The 20310-nt window shown below is 52.0% G+C and overlaps 7 protein-coding genes across 7 annotated transcripts; 4 read left to right on the top strand and 3 right to left on the bottom strand.

The window, feature by feature from the left end:
• Positions 1–663: 663 nt before the first annotated feature.
• C7974DRAFT_321843 (uncharacterized protein) lies at positions 664–1843 on the bottom strand (the record flags this gene model as incomplete). The annotated part of the gene is made up of 3 exons (XM_046138821.1): positions 664–1212; positions 1265–1692; positions 1744–1843. The coding sequence occupies 3 exons, from the start codon at positions 1841–1843 to the stop codon at positions 664–666; spliced, it is 1077 nt and encodes a 358-aa protein (XP_045992191.1).
• A 724-nt stretch (positions 1844–2567) lies between these two features.
• Positions 2568–4190, top strand: C7974DRAFT_466531 (uncharacterized protein; the record flags this gene model as incomplete). Its single annotated transcript, XM_046146331.1, has 5 exons — positions 2568–2764; positions 2835–3180; positions 3244–3342; positions 3380–3944; positions 4153–4190. Exons 1-5 carry the CDS (start codon positions 2736–2738, stop codon positions 4188–4190), a joined length of 1077 nt encoding a protein of 358 aa, XP_045992190.1. The 5' UTR covers positions 2568–2735.
• Positions 4191–4916: 726 nt separating this feature from the next.
• C7974DRAFT_321505 (tubulin folding cofactor D C terminal-domain-containing protein) lies at positions 4917–8613 on the bottom strand (the record flags this gene model as incomplete). The annotated part of the gene is made up of 4 exons (XM_046138809.1): positions 4917–5054; positions 5103–5268; positions 5317–8393; positions 8443–8613. The coding sequence occupies 4 exons, from the start codon at positions 8611–8613 to the stop codon at positions 4917–4919; spliced, it is 3552 nt and encodes a 1183-aa protein (XP_045992189.1).
• Positions 8614–8803: 190 nt separating this feature from the next.
• Positions 8804–10563, top strand: C7974DRAFT_417839 (DNA polymerase subunit Cdc27; the record flags this gene model as incomplete). The annotated part of the gene is made up of 9 exons (XM_046144108.1): positions 8804–8863; positions 8929–8984; positions 9033–9280; positions 9330–9397; positions 9446–9556; positions 9615–9948; positions 9996–10133; positions 10182–10361; positions 10409–10563. The coding sequence occupies 9 exons, from the start codon at positions 8804–8806 to the stop codon at positions 10561–10563; spliced, it is 1350 nt and encodes a 449-aa protein (XP_045992188.1).
• Positions 10564–10750: 187 nt separating this feature from the next.
• On the bottom strand, positions 10751–11989 carry C7974DRAFT_444077 (pyridoxamine 5'-phosphate oxidase-domain-containing protein; the record flags this gene model as incomplete). The annotated part of the gene is made up of 2 exons (XM_046145482.1): positions 10751–11345; positions 11398–11989. The coding sequence occupies 2 exons, from the start codon at positions 11987–11989 to the stop codon at positions 11089–11091; spliced, it is 849 nt and encodes a 282-aa protein (XP_045992187.1). The 3' UTR covers positions 10751–11088.
• A 2362-nt stretch (positions 11990–14351) lies between these two features.
• C7974DRAFT_404518 (uncharacterized protein) lies at positions 14352–16187 on the top strand. The gene has a single exon (XM_046142951.1). The coding sequence runs from the start codon at positions 14824–14826 to the stop codon at positions 15892–15894; it is 1071 nt and encodes a 356-aa protein (XP_045992186.1). The 5' UTR covers positions 14352–14823; the 3' UTR covers positions 15895–16187.
• A 243-nt stretch (positions 16188–16430) lies between these two features.
• On the top strand, positions 16431–18361 carry C7974DRAFT_70895 (uncharacterized protein). The gene is made up of 4 exons (XM_046147128.1): positions 16431–16573; positions 16686–16814; positions 16862–17513; positions 17566–18361. The coding sequence occupies exons 1-4, from the start codon at positions 16538–16540 to the stop codon at positions 18207–18209; spliced, it is 1461 nt and encodes a 486-aa protein (XP_045992185.1). The 5' UTR covers positions 16431–16537; the 3' UTR covers positions 18210–18361.
• Positions 18362–20310: the final 1949 nt, after the last annotated feature.

The following is a 20310-nucleotide window of genomic DNA, read 5'->3' as shown; positions in this document are numbered from 1 at the left end:
GTACATACTTACACTTACCCGCACACCCTTACCCGTTTCGCTGCTTTGCATGATACCCCGGGCCAGCCATTTCTTTCTTTTGTTTTAACGACGATACTCGATCAGCTTCGGCGCATCGTACGGCATCTGCATATCCCGGCGTTTACTACGGATGCATCACAGGCAGCATCTGATCCAGGAAGCATTGGAGGTCCAAGGTCAATTAGGCCAGGAGACTGAGGTACATACAAACCTTGTAATCAAAATCAGTGTAGCTTCAATTCGAGAATACGAGTGCTCCCATGTTATCAATACCCTCGTGTTAGATCCATCGTGAAGTGAAGTTACGTCCACAATCATCACTTGCAACCAGTAAGTAGCGCGAGCAGTCTGAGTACACGCATTGGAAAAAGAAAAATCGTGTCATTCCTAGCTATCCCCATGTATGCAAAAGATCAAGTGGTATACAGATCCCAGGACGCCCAAGCCAGATTCAGGACGCAGGCCCAAGCACTTTGGCACCTGTCGCTCCTGCTGGCAATGCATATGCAACCGTGCCATGCTTGTATGCTATGCAAAGGAAAACGTAAAACGGGAATCGTATAGTAAAGCACATGCGCTCATGGCCGTGCGCGAAAGGGGTATCATCAGCTCGCGTATCGTCGTCTTTGTCGTCATCAGATTCTACGATGTTACAGTAGAAGAACTCGCAGCCTCGTCTAAGGCCGGAGTGGTGGTGGGTGTGGGGAGTTGGGTGCACAGAGACGTCTTCGCTGCCACCGGTGGGGCGAGCGGTGTCTGTGCGGTTGAGGGTGGTATTGAAGGCACAGGTGTCGTGCCAGTAGATGCGGGGGTGAGAGGGGCTGGTGTGGATGAGCGGGTAAGGGCAGGTGAAGGTGTTGGGTCGCTAGTTCGCAGACATCTGAGCTTCAGTGTAAGCTTAGGAGCTCTCACGCCCGGTGCTCGTGGAACATCATGCTGAGACTGCTGGAAGCTAGACATGACGCCACTTGACTCGTCTGACGAGGTTTCGCTGCCTTCAGGCGTGGAATCAGAGTCGAAGAGATGAAGGGGTGAACGGCGCTTTTGAGCCCGTGATGCTTGGTCGTCGTTTTCGCCATCTACGCTTGGACTTGGTCGCTTCTTTGAGAGTCCTTCGGCGTTGAACTTCACATCAGGCTCACCCGTGTGGGGTCCTGCAGTATTGCGCACGGAGGAGTAGTGCTCCCAAGTCTGCAGCGGTGTTAACACGTCATTAGCCAAACGCAGAATATATCAAACATACGTGATAGGCGATGTGTAACGTTCTCCTGTCATCCTCGGCAGTTAGGTCATCGTTCTGCGAATAGTATAGTCGCGGTGAGAACACGTAGGTATAGTCGCCCTGCCAGAGACGAACGTGCACGTTGAGGGCAGAGGCAAATGCGGAGACCTCCATGTTGTCCGCCCATTCACCAGGCTGGCCCATCTTCTCGACATGCTCTTCGAACTGCAGCTGCAGCTGTTCTTCTGTATAGTACGTGGTGTCGATGCGGGTTGGCTGGGCAGCTGTGGTAGTGCGTTTGGGATTTCTCCGCAGGTTATTCACAGCCATATATTGACGATAGAACTCCGAGTTGTCCCGCATGTGCTCGATAGTGGCGTCTCGAAGGAATGCGTGCATCTCTTGGTTGCCATAGAGCTGATCAGACAGAGCATTGAACAGGCAGTTGCCTTGCACACAGTCAGCTACGACAACGTAGAAAATAATTATTGCAAACTCACCATCACCTCTGATGTTACTCGGATACAGGCCATTGGCTTCTAAAATGGGGAACTCTGGTGAGCTCGCTCGCGAGTTCGCTTGCTGCTTGCGGGGTGCCATCTTGAAAGCTGGTGCAAGCTGGTCGCGAGACAGGAGAGATCGGTGTATGGGAAAGAAGACACAGGTGGGGTGACGCGGTCATAGAGTATTTTGGATGCAGGTGAAGCACACGAGGTGCAATATATTCCAAGCACAGGGCCAGCCACCACGGTTGGTGAAAGGTGTTGGCCCGTGGTTGAGGGGAACGTGAACCTTTGGATAACTTTGTGACGCGAAGCTCTGGTAAACGGGCGCAGGGAGGGACAGGGATTGGCCACTTGGCGAGCTGAGAACAACAATCACCACCCCTTGTCAGGGCTGCTGGAGCTATTCAGGAACCTGATGAAAGAACACGAATAAGCGGACAGCAGTGCTAATAGCTATTGTTTGTACCCTGAGGTAGCGTGCAGCGGAGGAATTAGGAGCGGCAGGATTGGGCACAGAAAATTTCTGCTACGTACCTCGGGAGCAACGATGATGTCACGGTTCAAAGGGAAGCTCTAGCTTTCAGTCCGGCGCATGGCAGTTGCGGCGGGAATGCTCATCCAAAAGACGGTTGCAGCACCTGTCTGAGAAGCCTGGGTTGCTGCCTGCTGCACCTTCTAGACGATGGAGAGGATCGCGGGACACGTCGAAATGGCAAACGGCTAACGGTGCAGCCTTAAGCTAAGTTGCGATCAGGTGAAGGTCAGCTTGCCATGTAAACAAGAACATGTGCTCGCGCGTCTTGTGTCTCGTGCATTATCTGTGTGCGCGCCATCGGCTTACCCCAATCGCTTTCCACCGGGAAACCACATGACCCCACCCTACTGTAGTGTGGAGAGGAACTCCAGATCAAGCTCCGTGGTGCACTATAAATCGCCAATTGCCTTTTAACAAGTGAATCTTAATCAGGCAATTGCATTTACTGAACATGGCACAGACCAATGTCGTTGTTGTTGGGTGTGTATGACCTTTTCGAATTCCCTGCCAAATTGGGAAGTTTCCAGCCCATGCTGACTACGAACTACAGTGCTGGTGTGATCGGACTGACGACAGCCCTCGTTCTATCCAAACACAAGGCTCTCAATGTTACAGTTGTGAGCAAGCATATGCCTGGGGACTATGACATCGAGTATGCATCCCCATGGGCGGGAGCAAATTTCATGCCGGTCGGCAAAGAGGGCAGCAAGCTGCGAGCATTCGAGAGGACAAGTTGGCCTGAAATCGATCGCATTTGTCGAGAAATCCCGGAAGCTGGTATTCATTATCAGGAATGCAGGGTTTATGGCAGGAAAAAAGACGAGGGTACCGCTGTTGGCGTTTGGTTTCAAGAGTTGATGAAGGAGGATCCGTGGTTCAAGGACCTCATGCCAGATGTAGGGTCAACTCCTCCGCAATTGATTATTGCGAGCCTTATACGAGTACTGACTGATACCAAGCTACGAATTCTCGATAAATCCGAACTTCCGCCATCATGTGATACCGGGACAGTTTTCAGATCCGTCTGCATAAACACCGCCATTTACCTGCCCTGGTTGGTGGGCCAATGCCTCAAAAATGGGGGTAACGATCAAGCGCGGTATTCTCAACCATATCTCTGAAGCGTCCTCGTACCATAGTACCGGGAGAGCCTCTGTTATTATGAATTGTACCGGCTTACTAGCCTCGAAACTCGAAGGCGTGATGGATACCACCGTGTATCCCGGCCGCGGCCAAATAGCTGTTGTAAGAAATGAGCCAGGCGCCATGTATACAACCTCCGGTACAGACGATGGCTCAGATGAGGCCATGTACATTATGCAGCGCGCCGCAGGCGGAGGAACGGTCATCGGTGGCTGTCTGCAGCATGGCAACTGGGATAGTCAGGTTGATCCAAATCTTGCGCTTCGTATACTTCAAAGGGCAGTCGATATTTGCCCCAGTCTTGCACCAAAGACAGGTAAAGCGACGGAATTGAGCGTGATAAGACATGGTGTAGGCTTGCGACCAATGAGAGAGGGCGGGATTAGGGTGGAGAAGGAGAAGATTGGGAGCGAATGGGTTGTCCACAACTATGGACACGCCGGGTATGGATATCAGGCCAGTTTTGGCAGCGCTTGGGCAGCGGAACAACTACTATTAGAGATTCTGAAGAACGAGGGTTCGAGAGCGAAGCTATGAAATGCCACCTCTTTCATCGACGCGAGTTTCGTACGTCTACACGTTACTTATCGCCCACTGAACCCACTTTACTATTTTTGACGGCCGACAAGACTCGCTCCTCTAAGTCTTGGACGGTGCCACTCTGTGCTAAACTCTCTTGTGTGTTGCTGTCGAAGTGAGGCTCGACATTGAAAGCGTTCTTGCAGTAACTATGGTGTCTGTTAGAACGGCGCAGCTACGTTAGGAATTGAATTTACGTCGTAAAGTTGCCAAAGTCTTCCTTCACAAAACCTATCTCTGCCAATTGTGTCTGTCCGCTTAGTTGAACGTCATCGGGTATCTTCTCCATGGCCTTGAGAATGGTCTCAACTGTCTGCTCAAAACGAGGTTGTACGTCATCAGCTGGGTCTGGTGAGCTGGCCGTCATGTTGAGTGTGTGAAGTGAGTAAGATCGCAAGTAATTGATTGATTCAGGTAGGGTGTTATCGCTCGAGACGTGTTTCGCACGAGGTACGAAGCAGACGCTCTGCCAGAAGTTGAGAGGATCGATACACCTAAGTTGTCTGTCGAGTTACCTCAATAACCTGCGTAGTGTCGCCTGGTTTTACGGGGTTGGGTGAGGCGTGTCGATAAACAGGACAACCATTGCGGGGTAAGCTGTACATGCCGCAACCCACCACCCTTCCGAAAATACAGCCTCGAGTCCCAGAACATGCTGACACCGGTGCGTCATCCCGTCAGCATCACTGGCCAATCCCTACAATGACACGTGAGGCCGCTACGAGCATCCCGCAGCCACAACGTCAGCGACACTCGATCAATGTGTGTTACACGGATCAACGTATAAGCTGACATGGCAGTGCTCAGAATTTGACGAGTATGAGAGCGTGTCATGCAGATCGAGAGCTCAATCGTACAAAATCCGACGGCCTGGAGCTCAAGTATGTACTTGTATTGAGCCGCACAAGGCTTATGCAGTGCCGGCCTGATGCAGTTTAATACCGTCAACTACTGACTGCAGACTTTTCGAAGGAAGGCTCCAGTCCTGCAGCTTCAGCCCGTCGTCCTGAGTCAGAATCCATAAAGTCTCCGCAGCTGTTATCCGAATCTGATATGATCGTTAGCTTGCAACCTCTCATGAGACTGGATATGGTACCTTTGGGAAAGGATGCAGGAGCATGCTTGTCACTTTGGCGAGGGTGTCGGTGCGGGCTGCTGGAATTGTGCCGAGTCCACGATACACGTCTAAGGCGAGATGCAGCTTCTGTATATGTGTCGACTTGAAGTGAGCTTTCTGGATGTATGAAAGGAGCGTTCGAAAGCTAGCTTATCAGTTTTTCGTGGTTCTAAGACCTTCGAGGTAGACTTACTTGAAATCCGTGGAGACAAGTCGGTGCGTGATCTGCATGTCAAAGAGGAACGCCCAACCTTCAAGTAGAGGCAGCAACACCCTGTCATTCTCGAGCTCTTTCTTAAGCAAATCTAGCAGGCAAGTAGCGAAATCCACCAGCGTGAACTCGTTCCTGCCTGAGGTGTTGGTTAAGGGTAACGTTATAGTGAAATTGAGTACCGCCTCCCTACAGTTCTGAACAACTGACTCGGACGCCATACCAGCTGAACTCACGAGACCTTGACATATGGCTTCTCTAATGATTGAGGATTTCGTCGATTGCATCGCTTGCAAAGCCTTTGTAAAGTACGACTGCGAGGAGACGTCTTCGATTGATACGGCGAAGAAATCTGGACAACTTGCAATTGATTCCTGAGCGATGATAGCCGCTGCCCGTGCCCTGACTTTGTCCAGCTTCTCTAAGGAGAGCCGTAGCACGTCTGCGTATATGTTGCGATCTGACTCCGTTGTTTGATCACGAAACAGATTGGCTTCGCTTGCTGTTCGGACAGCGTTCAGAGCCTCTAATCGCACAAGCGAGCCAACATCGCCACGCTCGGTGACAGTGTAGTCATTCAATGCTATGTGCAGTGCACTTGCTATTCTTTCTTTGACGTCGGCTGCTCTGGGTGATCGATTGTCCTTCGTCATCTCCTCACACGTCCTGAGTAATGTGTTCAGGGCCCTTAGGGCTACCGTACGCGCCTCGATTGCTACTGCTGATGTACACCTGAACGTGAGTGTTCTAAGGATTCGGTGCTGTAACTCCGTGGTGACACCACTTGGAGTGGACATTGACACCCCATATGCCGATCCAATTGCGATAGCGTAGCCTGAACATCGGAGCCCACTGTATGAAGCCTCGTTCTCCAGCTTTGTGATCCAATCTATGATCAGAGACTCTGCAAAGCTAGCGGTGACATTGCGTAGGACTGCTAGAACTGGGCCGGCGACATCAGCTATTGCGGACAAAACGGTCTCCTCATGGCGCGCAAGGCACAGATTCACAATGCGATTGATTTCGACCACCGGTATCGCCGATATCCAGTCGTCTTTCGGTAGAATGGCCATGGCCCGAGCCAGGGCAGCGATGAGGCTGCAATATGACGATGCCGTATACTCTGGTCGCATTGCGGGTGATGTAAAGGCCTTGTCCTCTAGCTTGAGCTGTTGTTCAAACAGGCGCCACAGATGAATGAAGGTTGCTGGTCTATTCAAACCTTGTGAGCTGTACTCCACATGATTAGGTATATCCACAAGTGCCGCCAGAGCTGCAACAAATCCTTGGCGCTCCTCGATTTCTCGAGGTCGCAGCGCCTTGAGCTGGCTACAAATTTGTTCGTCCATCTGTCGCACTGTGTCGGGCTTCTGATTCTCCGATAACAAGCCGACCGATCTGGCTGCAAACAAACGCGGATCTGAGTCCAGTGATCCAGTACCACGCCAACCCAGTAGATTTTCGAAGATAGCTTGCCAATACAGTGGATGCAGACTGCTCGCCTTTACTGCTACATCGCACATAGCTCGCTGGCGAAGGCCCACCGCATGGAAGTCGACGATTTGAACGAGCGGTATACCCTCATATATGGTGTCGGGATGACGGCCAATGAGTTCCTGTAGCGCTGCAGATGATCCTCGACGAATGTTGCCGGCCGGGTCAAGACATGCAACAACGACAAGTTCGATCGCCAGGGTTTGAGGGACAGACACGTCGGAGCGGTGCTCAGAGGCTCGGATCGATGAAGTCTGCACACCGAGCATGTCTTTGGTAGAGTAGCGGCGAGACAAGGCCCAAATACCAAAACAAGCAGCGTCACGTACGTTTGTGCCGATGGAACCACCTGTTGGTGAACGTTGTTCGAAGCCGAGAGACAGCAAGAGCGCATTCAGAACATCTGGCAACTGATGCATCGGTATCGCCTTCCGGTAGAGCAGTTGCGACAAAGTCAGAGTAAGACCGTGCCAGCGAAGAGGATTGACTCCACTCAAGTTGCGCTTAGTCCCTTGCCAATACACACTCTCGTTGAGCGATCCTAAAACTGCCTCGATGACTTCTTCAGCCATCTCTGGATCCAGTTTCAAAGTGATGATACTAAGGGCTTTACTTGCAGCATATCGTACTGGCGTATCACCGTCACCGACCGCTTCCAGTAATGCCTCTACGACTTCCTCGAGCGCAGTTGTGGGATCAAGCCCCGTTGGACTCGAATTTGCCTGGAGGCAATGTACAACAATATTACGCATGGTCTTGACAACTAGCTTGCGCGCTACTGCGGAAGATTTGAGGAACTTGAGGTTGTCTTGGCTCAAAATCCGTTGGCAGACTTGAAATGCCGGAGCCAGGAATGGCCCAATCTCATCGTTGGTTGCAGAAGCCACAAGGCCTGACATAAACGATAGAATGCCAATACATCTATGTATATCTGAAGCGTCTTCTGTTGCATTCGAGAAGAACGATAAGGACCAGTTGACAAGGATATGCAACAGACCAAGATCTTGCATGTCTGGCCGCACACACAGTGTTACCAGGAGCTTCGCGGCAGCAGTCCGTTCCTTCGATGCAGACTGTAAACACTGGAAACAAATATTGAGAACGCGGAGGGTAATACCCGGAATCTCTGCTGGCAGCTCGATGCCCAATGCTGCCGAGGTCTCCTCGGACGACTGTAAGGTCGATATCGAGGCCAGCGGGAAAGGCGCAAGCAGTAAATGCGAAAGCCACAGAAGCAGAACGTATCGTTCGGTCCAAGGCACTATCGACTGAGGAAGGCTGTCATCTGGCTCCTTCTGGAAGTTCTTTCCGCCCTCGAACTCTCTTAGCACTGGTTCAAGATAGCGTGGCTCGTTGTTGAGGAAGCCTTGGATGACCTTTTCGCCCCTGACTTTGGTGAAAAGGTTGATTATGTAGCATATCGCATGTGAAAGAGGCAGAAACCCTTTTTGGCTTCTCTCTCTGGATGGGGCCTGTAGCAAATCAAGGTAGGCAGCAACTAGTGGGGGCAGCAGGTTCTTCAAATGCGTGTCGAGAAGCTGAGGATCTTCTTGAAAGGGTTCAATCTGTACTATTCATTAGCAAAACTTTCTATATGTCATGTAGAGCACGTACCAGAGCGCATGCTCGATGCATGTCCACCTCTCGCACATGATGACGGACGGCGGCTGTGGATGAGCCGTATTGTCGTCCTCGAATCAGCCTCGGGAGCAACTTCTCGAGGTCTGAGAGCAGTGCAGAAGATGCACGCTGCAATTTGAGATCATCATCCTCACCACTCATCATTACGAAACGTTGATGGATAGCGAGTGGGTTGATGGCTGTGTCAAGGCGCGCTTGGCAGCACGACTCGGTGCCTGCCACTTTGACGCGTGCACCTGACTCTTCGCTTTCTCGTAGTTCGCGACGCGTCTGGCGTGCAATTGATCGCTAGCAACCATCCACCAAACTTTTAGAACGTATGACAGCGCCCACAATGGCAGAGACAAAGCACAGAGACTATCTTGCTGCGAAGATCCTCGTTGAGAACCAGCCTGTAAGTTCCGGAGGAAGGAAACTCTACGTGCAACGCATTGTTTTCCGGTGATTGATGCGATCTAGGTCACATACAAGCTACTCTCGAGAGCACTGCAAATCAACGTCAGTGTCGCTAAATGGTGACTGATTCGAGTACCCAATTCGATCCTAACGCTGACCTTCCACAGGATGCTCTTCGACTTCCACCAGAACCAGAATGCGAAGAGGGCGAACTCCATCCACGCAACGTACCTCATCTCCGGCACAAAGCGGCCTATTGACGACACAAACGGCACGAACGACCGAAAAAGCGAAGATGTTAGCATGCGCAGCTCTCCCTTCATGAGCTCCATGCCCGAGCAAGAGGAACGAGAAGAAAAAGAAGTGCCTATCAAGAAGTCTACCATCTTGCTGGTACGAGAGGAGGAGTTTGCGAGTAGGTGTTGCGTGCAGATTGGAATCGCTGGGCTGACCAAACCGTGTAGAGACCCGCGCTGAGTTCTCTGAGGAAGCCTCTATTCACATCTACAGCCTGGGGCCCGGACCACTTGAGGTATAAAGGGAAAGAGCCAGAACACTGGAGAAGGGCTAAGCATGACAGAATCTAAACATACTTGCATCGTGCAATCGCGAAGTGATTGCAAAGCACGCGGACAAGGACCCATTGGAGCGATGGCGAGCATATGGATCTATACACAATCCACACATAAAGGTAATCAAGACTCTTCTGTCTAGTTTGGTCGAAATGCTCTTTTCTAACGCCTCCGTAGCGAAGGACGGCTAAATATGCACCCCCACCTGCTGCCGCTACTTCGGCCAAAGCAGCCGCAAAGCCTACTGCAAAGCCACCCGTGGCTGCCCAGCTGAGGAAAGAAGTTTCGACATCCTCACGTAGAGGTAGCGCTTCTGAGGACAACACATCTGCACGATCAACACCGCAGCCAGTCGCAGCTCCCAGTACTCTGAAAAGGTCAGATTCTACTAAGTCTACGGGCACGAGAAACAAGACTGCTGGAGATATCTTCAAATCTTTCGCGAAGGCAAAGGCAAAACCGAAAGAAGCCGCGAAGCCAAACGAATCAACGCATGCGCCAGTTGAGGATGGTAAGCCCAATGTAGTCTTCCGTGGTTTCGTTGTTTAACACCGCTAGATCTCATGCAAGGCATGTCAGAAGACGAAGGGGAGGAGGAGGAGCCTGAGATTCAGATAGATATCGCAAAGATCGAAGCCGCAAAGAAGGCTCGTGATGAGCGTGCCGAGAAACTGAAAAAGATGATGGACGATGACGGTAAGCTTGAGATAGCATAGTGCCAAAACCTCAGCTGACAGGATGCAGATGAGGATATGCCCGACGCTGGCAGTATAGAAGAGAAGCCGTCTGCAGCACCACCGCCTGAAAAGGCCGAGACGCCCAAAGACGATGAGGAGCCGATCGTCATGGTAGAAAACGGTCGCAGAAGAGGCAAGAGACGTGTCACGAAGAAGAAGACTGTCAAGGACGAAGAAGGGTATCTTGGTAAGTTTAATTGGTGCTAGATTAGAGCAAGAAATAACCGTGAACAGTCACCAAAGAGGAGGCAGTATGGGAGTCCTTCTCAGAAGATGAGCCTGCACCTAAGCGAGCGAAACCAGCACCCAAGCCGGTAGCAGCAGCGAAGGGAAAACCTGCTGGCAAGAAAGGACAAGGAAGCATTGCTAGTTTCTTCAAGAAAGCATAAGACCCTCGTGGCTTCCCATCCTTTATCTCACCTCCAAAGTTCTGCAAATATTCTATGGCTAGATTTTCATGAACATATTGGCGCGAACTATCAATAAGTCCTCCAGCTGTCATCTGCAATTACTCGGCGACATATTCAATGCTCGTCGCTTGTCATACCGGTACCAACTATGTACCTCCTGCTTTCTTAAATCTCGCACACATCGGAAATTATAGCCCGAAGAGGTAGTAGGTAGCTACAGACGACCGACAGTGCACATGCCGGGAGTCGTCACACAGGGGCACGGGGACACCGAACGGTCGAACAAGTCAAGATCTGTGTGCAACCCGGCCTGTGGCACGCTCTGTGAGACTTTGCAGGGGGAAGCGGGCGCCTACGTAGTACAAGTCGGCGACCTGTGAGAGTTCGCTTCGGGGGAGAAGAGCATGGATTGAGAGCAACGTGTATTCCGAGATGTTGGTTGATTACTATTCAAGTCTTCCCTTTCGGATATACTACCATGTGCTGGTGAAGTTGGTCTAGTCATCATGGCCACAGCTCTTCTGTTCTCCAACCTGCGTTGTGTCGCGCAGTCTCGCCATCCCAAGTGTATCTAAATCTCCGCCCCTTTGCTGGGTCGCTCAGGTCGGTCTGCTCGACAACATCTGGGACGATGACAACGAGACGGAAGTTCTTCCTCGCAACTTCGTCGTGGAGATCGTCGGCTTTCGAGCCGAGCTGCAGGCGCTCCTTGTCGAAAGGTGCAGTCACCGGTTGACCGGGCGGCGGGTTCTTGAAGGAGCCTGGTAAAATCGTTAGTCTGACATGCTTCTTTGGCACTTGGAAGACTCATACCCTTGATAGCAGGAGACTGGTTGCCAAAAAAGCCTGTAAGCTCTCGTTGCCAGCTCCACTCGTTCTCTCCTCCCTCCTTGAGCGCCCTCATCCTCTTTCCAACCTCACTCTTGACAGTCCTGACACCACTGCTCTCCTCTGCACCCTCAATATCGTCCGCAATCACGTATGCCTTGCCTGCAACACGCCATTGTGTCTGAGTCTCGCCCTCGACCCACCAGACAGCTTCAACAGGACCCCCACCACCGCTGCCTTGGACCTGGTCGTCGCTCGTCGCATGTCCGGCGCTGGTCTTGAAGATCTGTCCGACCTTTTCCATGCGCACGTCGGTCGTGAAAGTCGGGCAGTCGCTGTGGTAGAGCTCGGGGTTGCGCTCGGCATCGTTATGCTTGTTCTCTGGTAACTCGGCCCAGAAGCCTCGGAAGATGCAGTATCGCACGCGGGGCACGTAGTCAACCGGCGAGCCCTCAGGGGCACTGTCTAGTGTGCCCAGAACAAACTGGGGAGGCTTCATCTCGCCGAGATGCTTGTTGAAGAGCTGCTTCCATGGCGCTTGAGGCAGCGTCGAAGCCGCGGGTGCAGTCGTCGACATCGTGCGCAGAAGACGCGAAAGACGATTCACTGGACGCGAAGCTATGGTGGCTGCTTGTGAGACTTGCTGTGGTAAGCAAGAGCGTCAATGATGTGTTGCTGCAAGCGTTGGAGCTCTTAATGAAAGCCACTTGATGTATGTCATGTCGTCATCAAACAGAACTGCTGCGTCACAGCTAGGCATGGGAAAGCAATAGTCAGTACTGGTTCTGGGTCATCATTCAAGCTGAAGGCTAAATTCTGGATGCTCTATTTCACAATGTATCAGGGCTTTGGGCTACATTGACGTTGGACTGTTCGAAGATGCTGCTCTTGGCAGTTGAGCTATCGATAGGTAGGGAGGTCGCTGATACTGCAAACGCGGCTTGCGAGTCGGTTCAATTGAAAGATCAGCTATCACTCTTCGGGAAGCTCGGATGACACAAGAATTGCACTCATTCTTAGCGAGCGTCTCGCATCCCGAGTTTTCAGGCTTCATCACTTTGTGCTAGGCTCGAGGCTAACCTTGCTCGAACATGTATGCAGTTAACGGACGCAAGATTATCGGGAATGGCGTTGATCAGCAACTCAATCATACTTTACCCTCCAATCACACGCCGGCAGGTGTGTTTTGAAGCACCAAAGCTCGCCAAAATGCAACGCTATGGAAAGGCCCGCCCGGCTGCCCTTCTGAGCCAACCCAGTGCCAGTGAAAAGATCTTCGATTCGACGAAAATAGGGTCGTTGATGAACAGTCGCACGTTTGTTTGGTACGCGAATGCCGCATTTCTTGCGTTCAGCAAATCAGGTTGCGGCCGGAGAACAGCCCAAACGCAGGAATTGGCCCTGCCTTGATTGATCATGCTCGGACGCGTTGTAGGTAATCAAAATTCTGCGGGTCAAGGCAAGGACAGCGCTTCGAGAAGCTCGCCGACCTGAGCCACAGTCTGGGGAACTCGTGTCGGAACGTTGCATCTGGGACATGCAAGGTGTCTACGACGGAGTGTTACACGACAGGCTTTCTCGAGCGTTTTCGTGGTGCACGTCGGATCCGTAGTGTGGCTGGACTCGGCAGTACGAAGTACGTAGGTAGTGGGAATGTCGGAGGTATCCGAAAGGGTTCAATGCTGGACTCGAACAAAGAGGCAAGCTTCTACAAGTGGACACCACGATGTCAGATTGGGTAACCTGAATGCCGACGTTCGAGTCGGTCGGTCGGCTGGCTTTGTCCGTACGGATGAGCGCGGCTAAGAGACGAACCACAGTGCTGGAATGGTGTTGACTGTATTCAGTCATATGAACCGAGGAACTCACGCAACAGAGTTTGGCTCAGAGAAGAGCGATTTTTCCTTTGGCCATTAATACCGTTAAGAGGCCTTAAAGACGACTACGTAGCGCCTAAGATACCCCATCCGGCACTGTGGAGCTGTAAGCTCCGATCTCCCAAGTTTTCTTAAATATCAAGATGTCACTTTTGAGGCGGAGTCGTCCCTCTCGTGCGCCCTTTGTTACCATTCATTGGCGCCACTAGTCAAGGGCTATGGGTCGTTTCGATGTGTTGTCTACATACATGTAGACTGGTCATGTGCTCAACCTCTTTGAGGCACGTCTGCGAATAGATGTACCTTGCAACACATTAACAGACGTGATATGACTATCATGTCGACCACGCAACTTCGCAATCTATTCACACCGCAAGATATGAGCAACGAGACACTAGTAAACGTTAGCCCCCGTTCCGCGCCGTCTCGCTTCACATCGCGCCGAACCTGCGGAGGCACGGGAGAAGGGGGCCACTGGATGTTGATTGGATGATAAGCCGCAATTGACAATTAACCGCGCCGTCTTCGTCTAGCGAGGGGGGCCTGAAAGGGCAGCGATTCCTTTGAGCTGTGCCTCCATCTGATGCTTGCTGAGTTGTCACGGACACCCCGCCAATGGCGCGTCGTTGTCTACTGGTGCGCAAACGTGCCTCGATATGTACCACACACAACAGTATCGACAGTTTTGGAGAAGTGGCGGCCTCGTTTCTGCAAATCACGAGCGGGCAGCTGATGCTCATGAGCCTAATCGCGCACTTGAAGTTAGTCGACACATGTAGATCTTCTCATCTCCTCGCTCCTAGACTCGATTTTAATGCGCACCGATCCCTGCTAAAACACAAGTTTTCTTTGGCTGCAGCATGTGATGCCGCAGACAGCGCAGCACAGGCTTCTCTGGGGAGGAACACAGCCGTGGAGATGCAAAGACAGTGAGGCCCAGACCAAGCTCGACCGGGGCAAGCTCGACCATGGCCCAACGCGAATGCGGTCGCAGGCGCGCCAAGGTGGCACACAAGACGCCTGAACGGGCTGCACCTAGCAAACGTACCGTTCACTCGGAGCAGTCTGCGTTCTTTGAGTCCTTGCACCTGCTGGGCGCTCCACTCTCTTTTCCTGCACGCTCCTCATGTATGTAATGCGCCGTGACTTTGCGCAACCATAGTAATCTCGCGCGTCCGTCCGCTGCAGCGTGGCCTGTTGATCATTCCATCCGTATTATATGCAAACCCCTGCCCGCCAGCCCGCTACCAACTCCACACCGGTCGCCGACTTGCCATCCACCCGCTCTTGTCCGCTGCAGGCACGCTACATACACTCCACCAGCGCCCGCCCGCCCGCCTCCACTTGACGACTTCTACGACTACCCGCTGGACGACTCTGCTTTTCGCGTGTTGTACCTACTTCTACGCACGCCACTGCCGCCCCGTACACCCTGTTCTCCTCCTGCACTCCCCCGGACTGGCCGACCGCCGCGACCTCGCTTACAAACAATCCAACGCAACACGACATCTCGCACACGATCAACTCGCCCAGCATGTCAGATATCTCCAAGGCCTTCACCTTTCTGCGCGACACTATACCACAATGGCTCGAGGATGCTGCGCATTTGGAAGAGAAGGTCACCAACATGCAGGGACAGAACTCCAGGGTATCCGTGTCAACATCGCCGTTCGCAAAGGGCCGGACAGGGTCGACGGAATCGATACGGCCTGATAAACTTGAAGCTGTCGTCGAAGACAGCACGTCTTCCAACCTTGCACCGATCGATCCGCTGGGTAATCGCAAGCGCAAGTCGCCCTCAGTCATATCTGGCCATGGTTCAGGACCCGCAAAGTACCGCCCTAAGACCATGGTCGTCGTGAACTACGATGGTGACATGCAAAAGTCATTTGAGCTGCTCGTACGAGGGCTAGCAACGGGGCGCAACATGTTGCGGAAAGCCAAGATGGAAGCAAAGATGGCCGAACTAGCTGCCCTCGCAGGCTCGAGCGACGATGAGGATGAGGACGAGGATGAAGAGGAGCACATAATGTCGAAGATCAGCTACCGGCCACAGATTGCATCCATGCGGATGCGTGCTGCGGCGCGCCTAGGAGGAGCACGCGGTGGCCACGGCGGCGGTCCAGTTCCGCCAGCAGAGCTTTTCGAGACGACAGATAAGACGTTGGAAGAAGCGCAAGAGCTGTGCGAAAAGTCGGCGCATCTTACCCTGCGTGATGGTGACTGTAGGACCGAGTTGAAGCTTGTCCGTATGCATCTACAGCACATTCACTCGACCGCGAATACAGAAGTCATCAAGAGTGCAGCCAGCCAACTGCAGTCGACCCAAACATCACAAGATCAAGACACATCCGACACATCGTTGTCTTCCATGGAGCCGTCCTACAAGAGACACTTCCCAAGTCTCTCAGCGCTCAGACCGGTCCCGGAACCAGAAGCAAAGTTGGAACCCGTAACCACTCAATCAACCATCCGTGCGCCTGTTGCAGCCCCAATAATCTCACCAAAAATGATGGATATTGAGGTCGATGACGATGACGAAGATGAAGACATGGACTACGTCATGCCACCTGTGCGCTTCACCTCGCGGCGAGCTCGCGTTTGAAGTATTTCGTTGTGTATTATTTCGTCACGTCTGCATTTCAGCGATATCTTTGCGTATCTCTACATGGCGTCCTCGGTGCATTTTGAAGGAGAGGGTTACATCATGGCTATTATGAAGAGCACACACTAAATGCATCGATCACGCTGAGGTGGCAGGGCATTACCGCTGGCTTTTGCTTCTCAGCGCTAGCTCGACCTTGTAATTACTGTTCGACCATTGCCAGCGGCGGCAGATGCTGTTGTTGCTTTACACTCGATTTATAGCGATACCCAATGCAATGCTTCGTTTACCATCAATCATGCGTTTTGAATTCGATTTTTCCTTGTTTGTTCGTAAGCCGCTCGGCTTTCTGTCTGCAAGGCCTTGTTCAGTCTGACTTTGGGTGTCTGGTGCAGCCTGCCTGCTACGCCAGCTCTTGCCCTCTATAGTCGACGACAACACAGTAGCCACTCCTCGTCGTGAGGGCAGTCTCACACTCTTCCTCCGCACCTGCTCCGCAACCACACGCTGCGCTGCATCTTCAGACTGGCAACCCTTCTCATCCTGCTGTACACATTCACTCTCACTCTCACTCTCACTCCTTGATCTACGCTCGGTTAACTTTGCCGTCCTAAAGCGACCTGTCAATTTGACAACGTACGCAATGGCATCACCTAGCTCTGAAGTCATCGATGAAGCTGTAAGATCTTTTCCTGATAGCAATACCAGCCCCAGTTCCCGAACCTCCAGAAATATCGATGATGTGCAAGACCTGCCAGCATTTACGCAGGTGGTAGCTGACATCTACGTAGGACGACTGCGACTTTTCTCCTTCCAGTCCAGAGATTGGCATGGCAAGGGAAGGTGAGAGCGAGATTAGCGGATGTAGTCTGGATGATGATGAAGAGGCTGTCGCAGACCCAGGTCTGCCTCGGACGCTGGTGAGCAAGCTCTGCGCGTCTCGAGGTATTGTTTAACATATCTGCAGTCCAACCTAGTCGAGGAACATGGTGCCGATACTGGACCCGACAACCATGCAAATACTTTGCCCTCGAAGTGTCAAGTTCAGTTGTCACGACCAGGAAACACTCAAGGAATAAGCTCGGCACCAGATGAGCAAGCTGCGGTCTTAGCCCCAACATGTGCTCCGCCACTTCGCAGTGCCAGAGCGATGAATACACTCCTCTACGACCAGAAGTACCACCCGATGGACGATTTCATCCGGCCTTCCTCAGCAGCCAAGCGTCGTTCAATACACGGTGTAACCAGCGGTGTTCTCGACAATGAGGCATCTGAAGATTCTAGCTCCGATATGGCAAGCATACTTGGCGATACAGACAGCGATGATGAAGATTCGCAGCCGCCCACGAGAGGTCAAAAGAGAAAAAGATCAAAGTCTCCAAGCTCAGAGCCCACGCGGCGCTCATCTCGTCAGAGAACAACACCGAAGGTATCCTACAACATGAAAATTCACCCTCAAGACAGCGATTTGAAGCGAGTTTGGGCATGCGATGGATCTAACAGCTCACCCTCACCGACGAAGAAAGTCAGTCTCCACGCAGACACATCTCTCAGATCAGAGAATCGGCCAGATAACTCTCAGGAGGTTTATGAGTCGCTTTTTGCAGATTCTCCGGAGGGTGAGCGCTTTCTACCTGCAAGCTGAAATGAGTTATTACTAATGGCAAATAGATTCCTCATCAGAGCGATCATCGGAATCAGTACAGAATCCACCAATATTGGAGATTTCTATTACTGAACCTGTTTCAGAGCAGTCAATTTCACCCGCCGATTCATACCAGGACTTGCATCCAGACGTCGCATACCTGGGTGGTAATCTGAGGTCCTGGCCAGACGTGAAGGGGCTTCCGTTCTGCGTATACACAGAGCGCATAGAAGATCAGTTGAGCGCAGAGGCAGAGGCAGCATCACCATTCCACTATGAGGACGATGATAAAGAGAACGATGTGATCAACCCTGAATTTGTTCCCACACCAAACCCCCTTGACGGCATATCGATCATACCAGCTTCACACTACCGACGATCTCCAGGATTCCATTCTGGACCAGCTCATGGCTCAATAGCCAGTCATGCATTCTACGCACATCCTCAATTTGAGGCGTCACCATATGGTCTGGGCTGGAGCGATGGTATTCACGATGCAGGCAACAGCTACACGCGCGACTGTCCCCTTACCGACTACATGAGTATCCTGGCATCTGGCGAGAATCTACCTCGAGCTTCTACACCTCCGGAAATACGTCCATGTAGTAACAATCCTTCTGATGGTTCTTCTCCGTCACGAAGCCTGAAAGAATTCGATCTTCGACGCTAAATATGCGCTTTGGATGGAAACAGACATTTAACATCTACGAAGTCTGTTCAAACAGGGGATGTAATTAGGTTCTAGAGTCGCTAAGAGCCGGTCGTCAGCATCATTGTGCAAAAAAAAGAAGGGACAGCATTAGGGGCGGCAAGCAGATGATGATGACAATTTCACGTTGAGATCTGATGAGGCAAGATCATACTGTTGCATGCAGTCCGGGTGTAGTCAGCTCACTGGCGAGATATAGCGACGAAATCAAATCAAGTTTAGAATGGGAACCTCGTAAAGGGGGTTACGTTCAAGCACCTTCAGTCAACACTTGTTCTCAAATCCCAGTCGCGGTCTAATCCAGGGAATCTCGGATGTTTTCAAAAGCCTATAACCGAGCTGGTCACTGTCCCTGGCTGTTTGCCTTTCATTTGACCCTATCCCGCCCATGAAAGATATCGAGAAGTAAGTGGCTTCCGACAAGTCCATCGTCATAAGTTTGATGCTCATGGGAACATACTTGACCTGAACAGAGTCCCTGTTGAATTACCGAAGGCCCGATCTGCACTGGTGATGTGGGAGATTTTCCACTCCACATAGTCGGAAAGTAGGCTCCAAGGGGTTGATTCACAGCAACTCACGCTGCGTTAGCCTTACGCAGCAGCTCGACAAACTACCCGAGTGTAAATAGACGCAAACATTATAGACTCAATCCATACACCCACGGCCGTAAATTCATGTGGATGGTAAGGGAAGAGACGTGTTGAAGGGACAGAAGAGTAGCACTGTGCACATGCTGCGGACGTCTCAACTTTCGAATGGGACAAGACGTAACTCATCAAGAATGAGCGAGCCGCAGGCTTGCAGTTGTCGATGTTTGAACTGGTCAATGGTGATCTCGGGTTGTGAGAGAGCTGGAGTCGGTGCTGATCGTCTCGTGGCTTTGTCAATGGCTTAGGCAGGCTGACTTGCATATCTATCTCATCACAGGGCTCGCCTCGACCCAAGATCGGCGAACACGACGCTCGACAGAAAAATGACAGCTTTGTGACCCTAGCGTATCTCTACATGGTGCTTGTCTACGTCAGAGCAGCGTACACGTCCCACTTGCCAGAATTTATCTGTCCTGGAGGCCATGGATCGAAGGGTGAGCTTTATTACATCGCCATTTGTAGACTTTGTTGTCTCTTATGCGCCTCCGATCTACTCAGAAATTGATTAGTGAGATGGTTGTAAACGTCTATTGCTGCGGTGCGGAAGCACCGACGAATAAGGAAACGTGTATGACTGTATGTGTGCTGACTGTAGGTAACCAACAAGCAAGCATCTGCGCCTTGAGCTTAACCTGAAATCCTCCGAAGCCCAGTCGCTGTGCAATTGCACCTAGAACTCATCGCCCGCATGGTGACTCCGCCATGCAGCGGCCGCGAGATATGCCGTCCTTGCTCGTATTCAACCTCACCAATGTCTCCACTCCGGCAGCCTGACGACTTCGTGTTGACATCAATGAACCACTATCGCTCCTGCAATTGCTCCGCGGTTCTTCTCGTTTGCGCACACGTCTTCGGAGGGACCGTGACTGCGGACCTCGGTGAGGTCGATCAGCATAGTAGGTAAGGCTAGGCAAACACGATGAACGGTCTCCTTCACGTTAGCGCAGCAAAACGCCATATGCGGTGCACCTGAACACGCACACAAGTCATTCGCACACGTGCATGTCTGCCTCGCCAACCGCGGGAGCCCCGTCTACACTCTTGCTGGTCGCTCACCGGGCCAGCCTTACGCTTACACAGATGTAGTCGCTGGCGCACAGTCCGGCCAGTTTTCACCGCCATAGACCCTGACGGTAGGCCTGGAAGGCGCGCAGAAGGATTTCGATGTAATTGCGCCGGCTACCTGTCAATCCAGACCTGAGCTCAGAGCGCTAGCCCAGTGCGGTCATTTTTGGAACGTGGGTACGAGCTTGAAAGAAAGTCTTCGACCGAGGTACAACATTACTTCTTTGCAACGAAGTCCCTCAAGTACTGGGCTGTCGTGAATTGACTTCGTTGGTAAGCTGGCAACCTGGAAAGGATTGAGACGTGGTTTGGAGCCATGTTTGATGGTCACCCAGGCGTGTCCT

Source organism: Boeremia exigua, assembly GCF_020726555.1.
Source record: "Boeremia exigua strain MPI-SDFR-AT-0100 chromosome Unknown C7974scaffold_13, whole genome shotgun sequence".
Lineage (NCBI taxonomy): Eukaryota > Fungi > Ascomycota > Dothideomycetes > Pleosporales > Didymellaceae > Boeremia > Boeremia exigua.
Note: the sequence above shows the minus strand (reverse complement) of the source record. Positions and strands in the feature narration are given on the sequence as shown.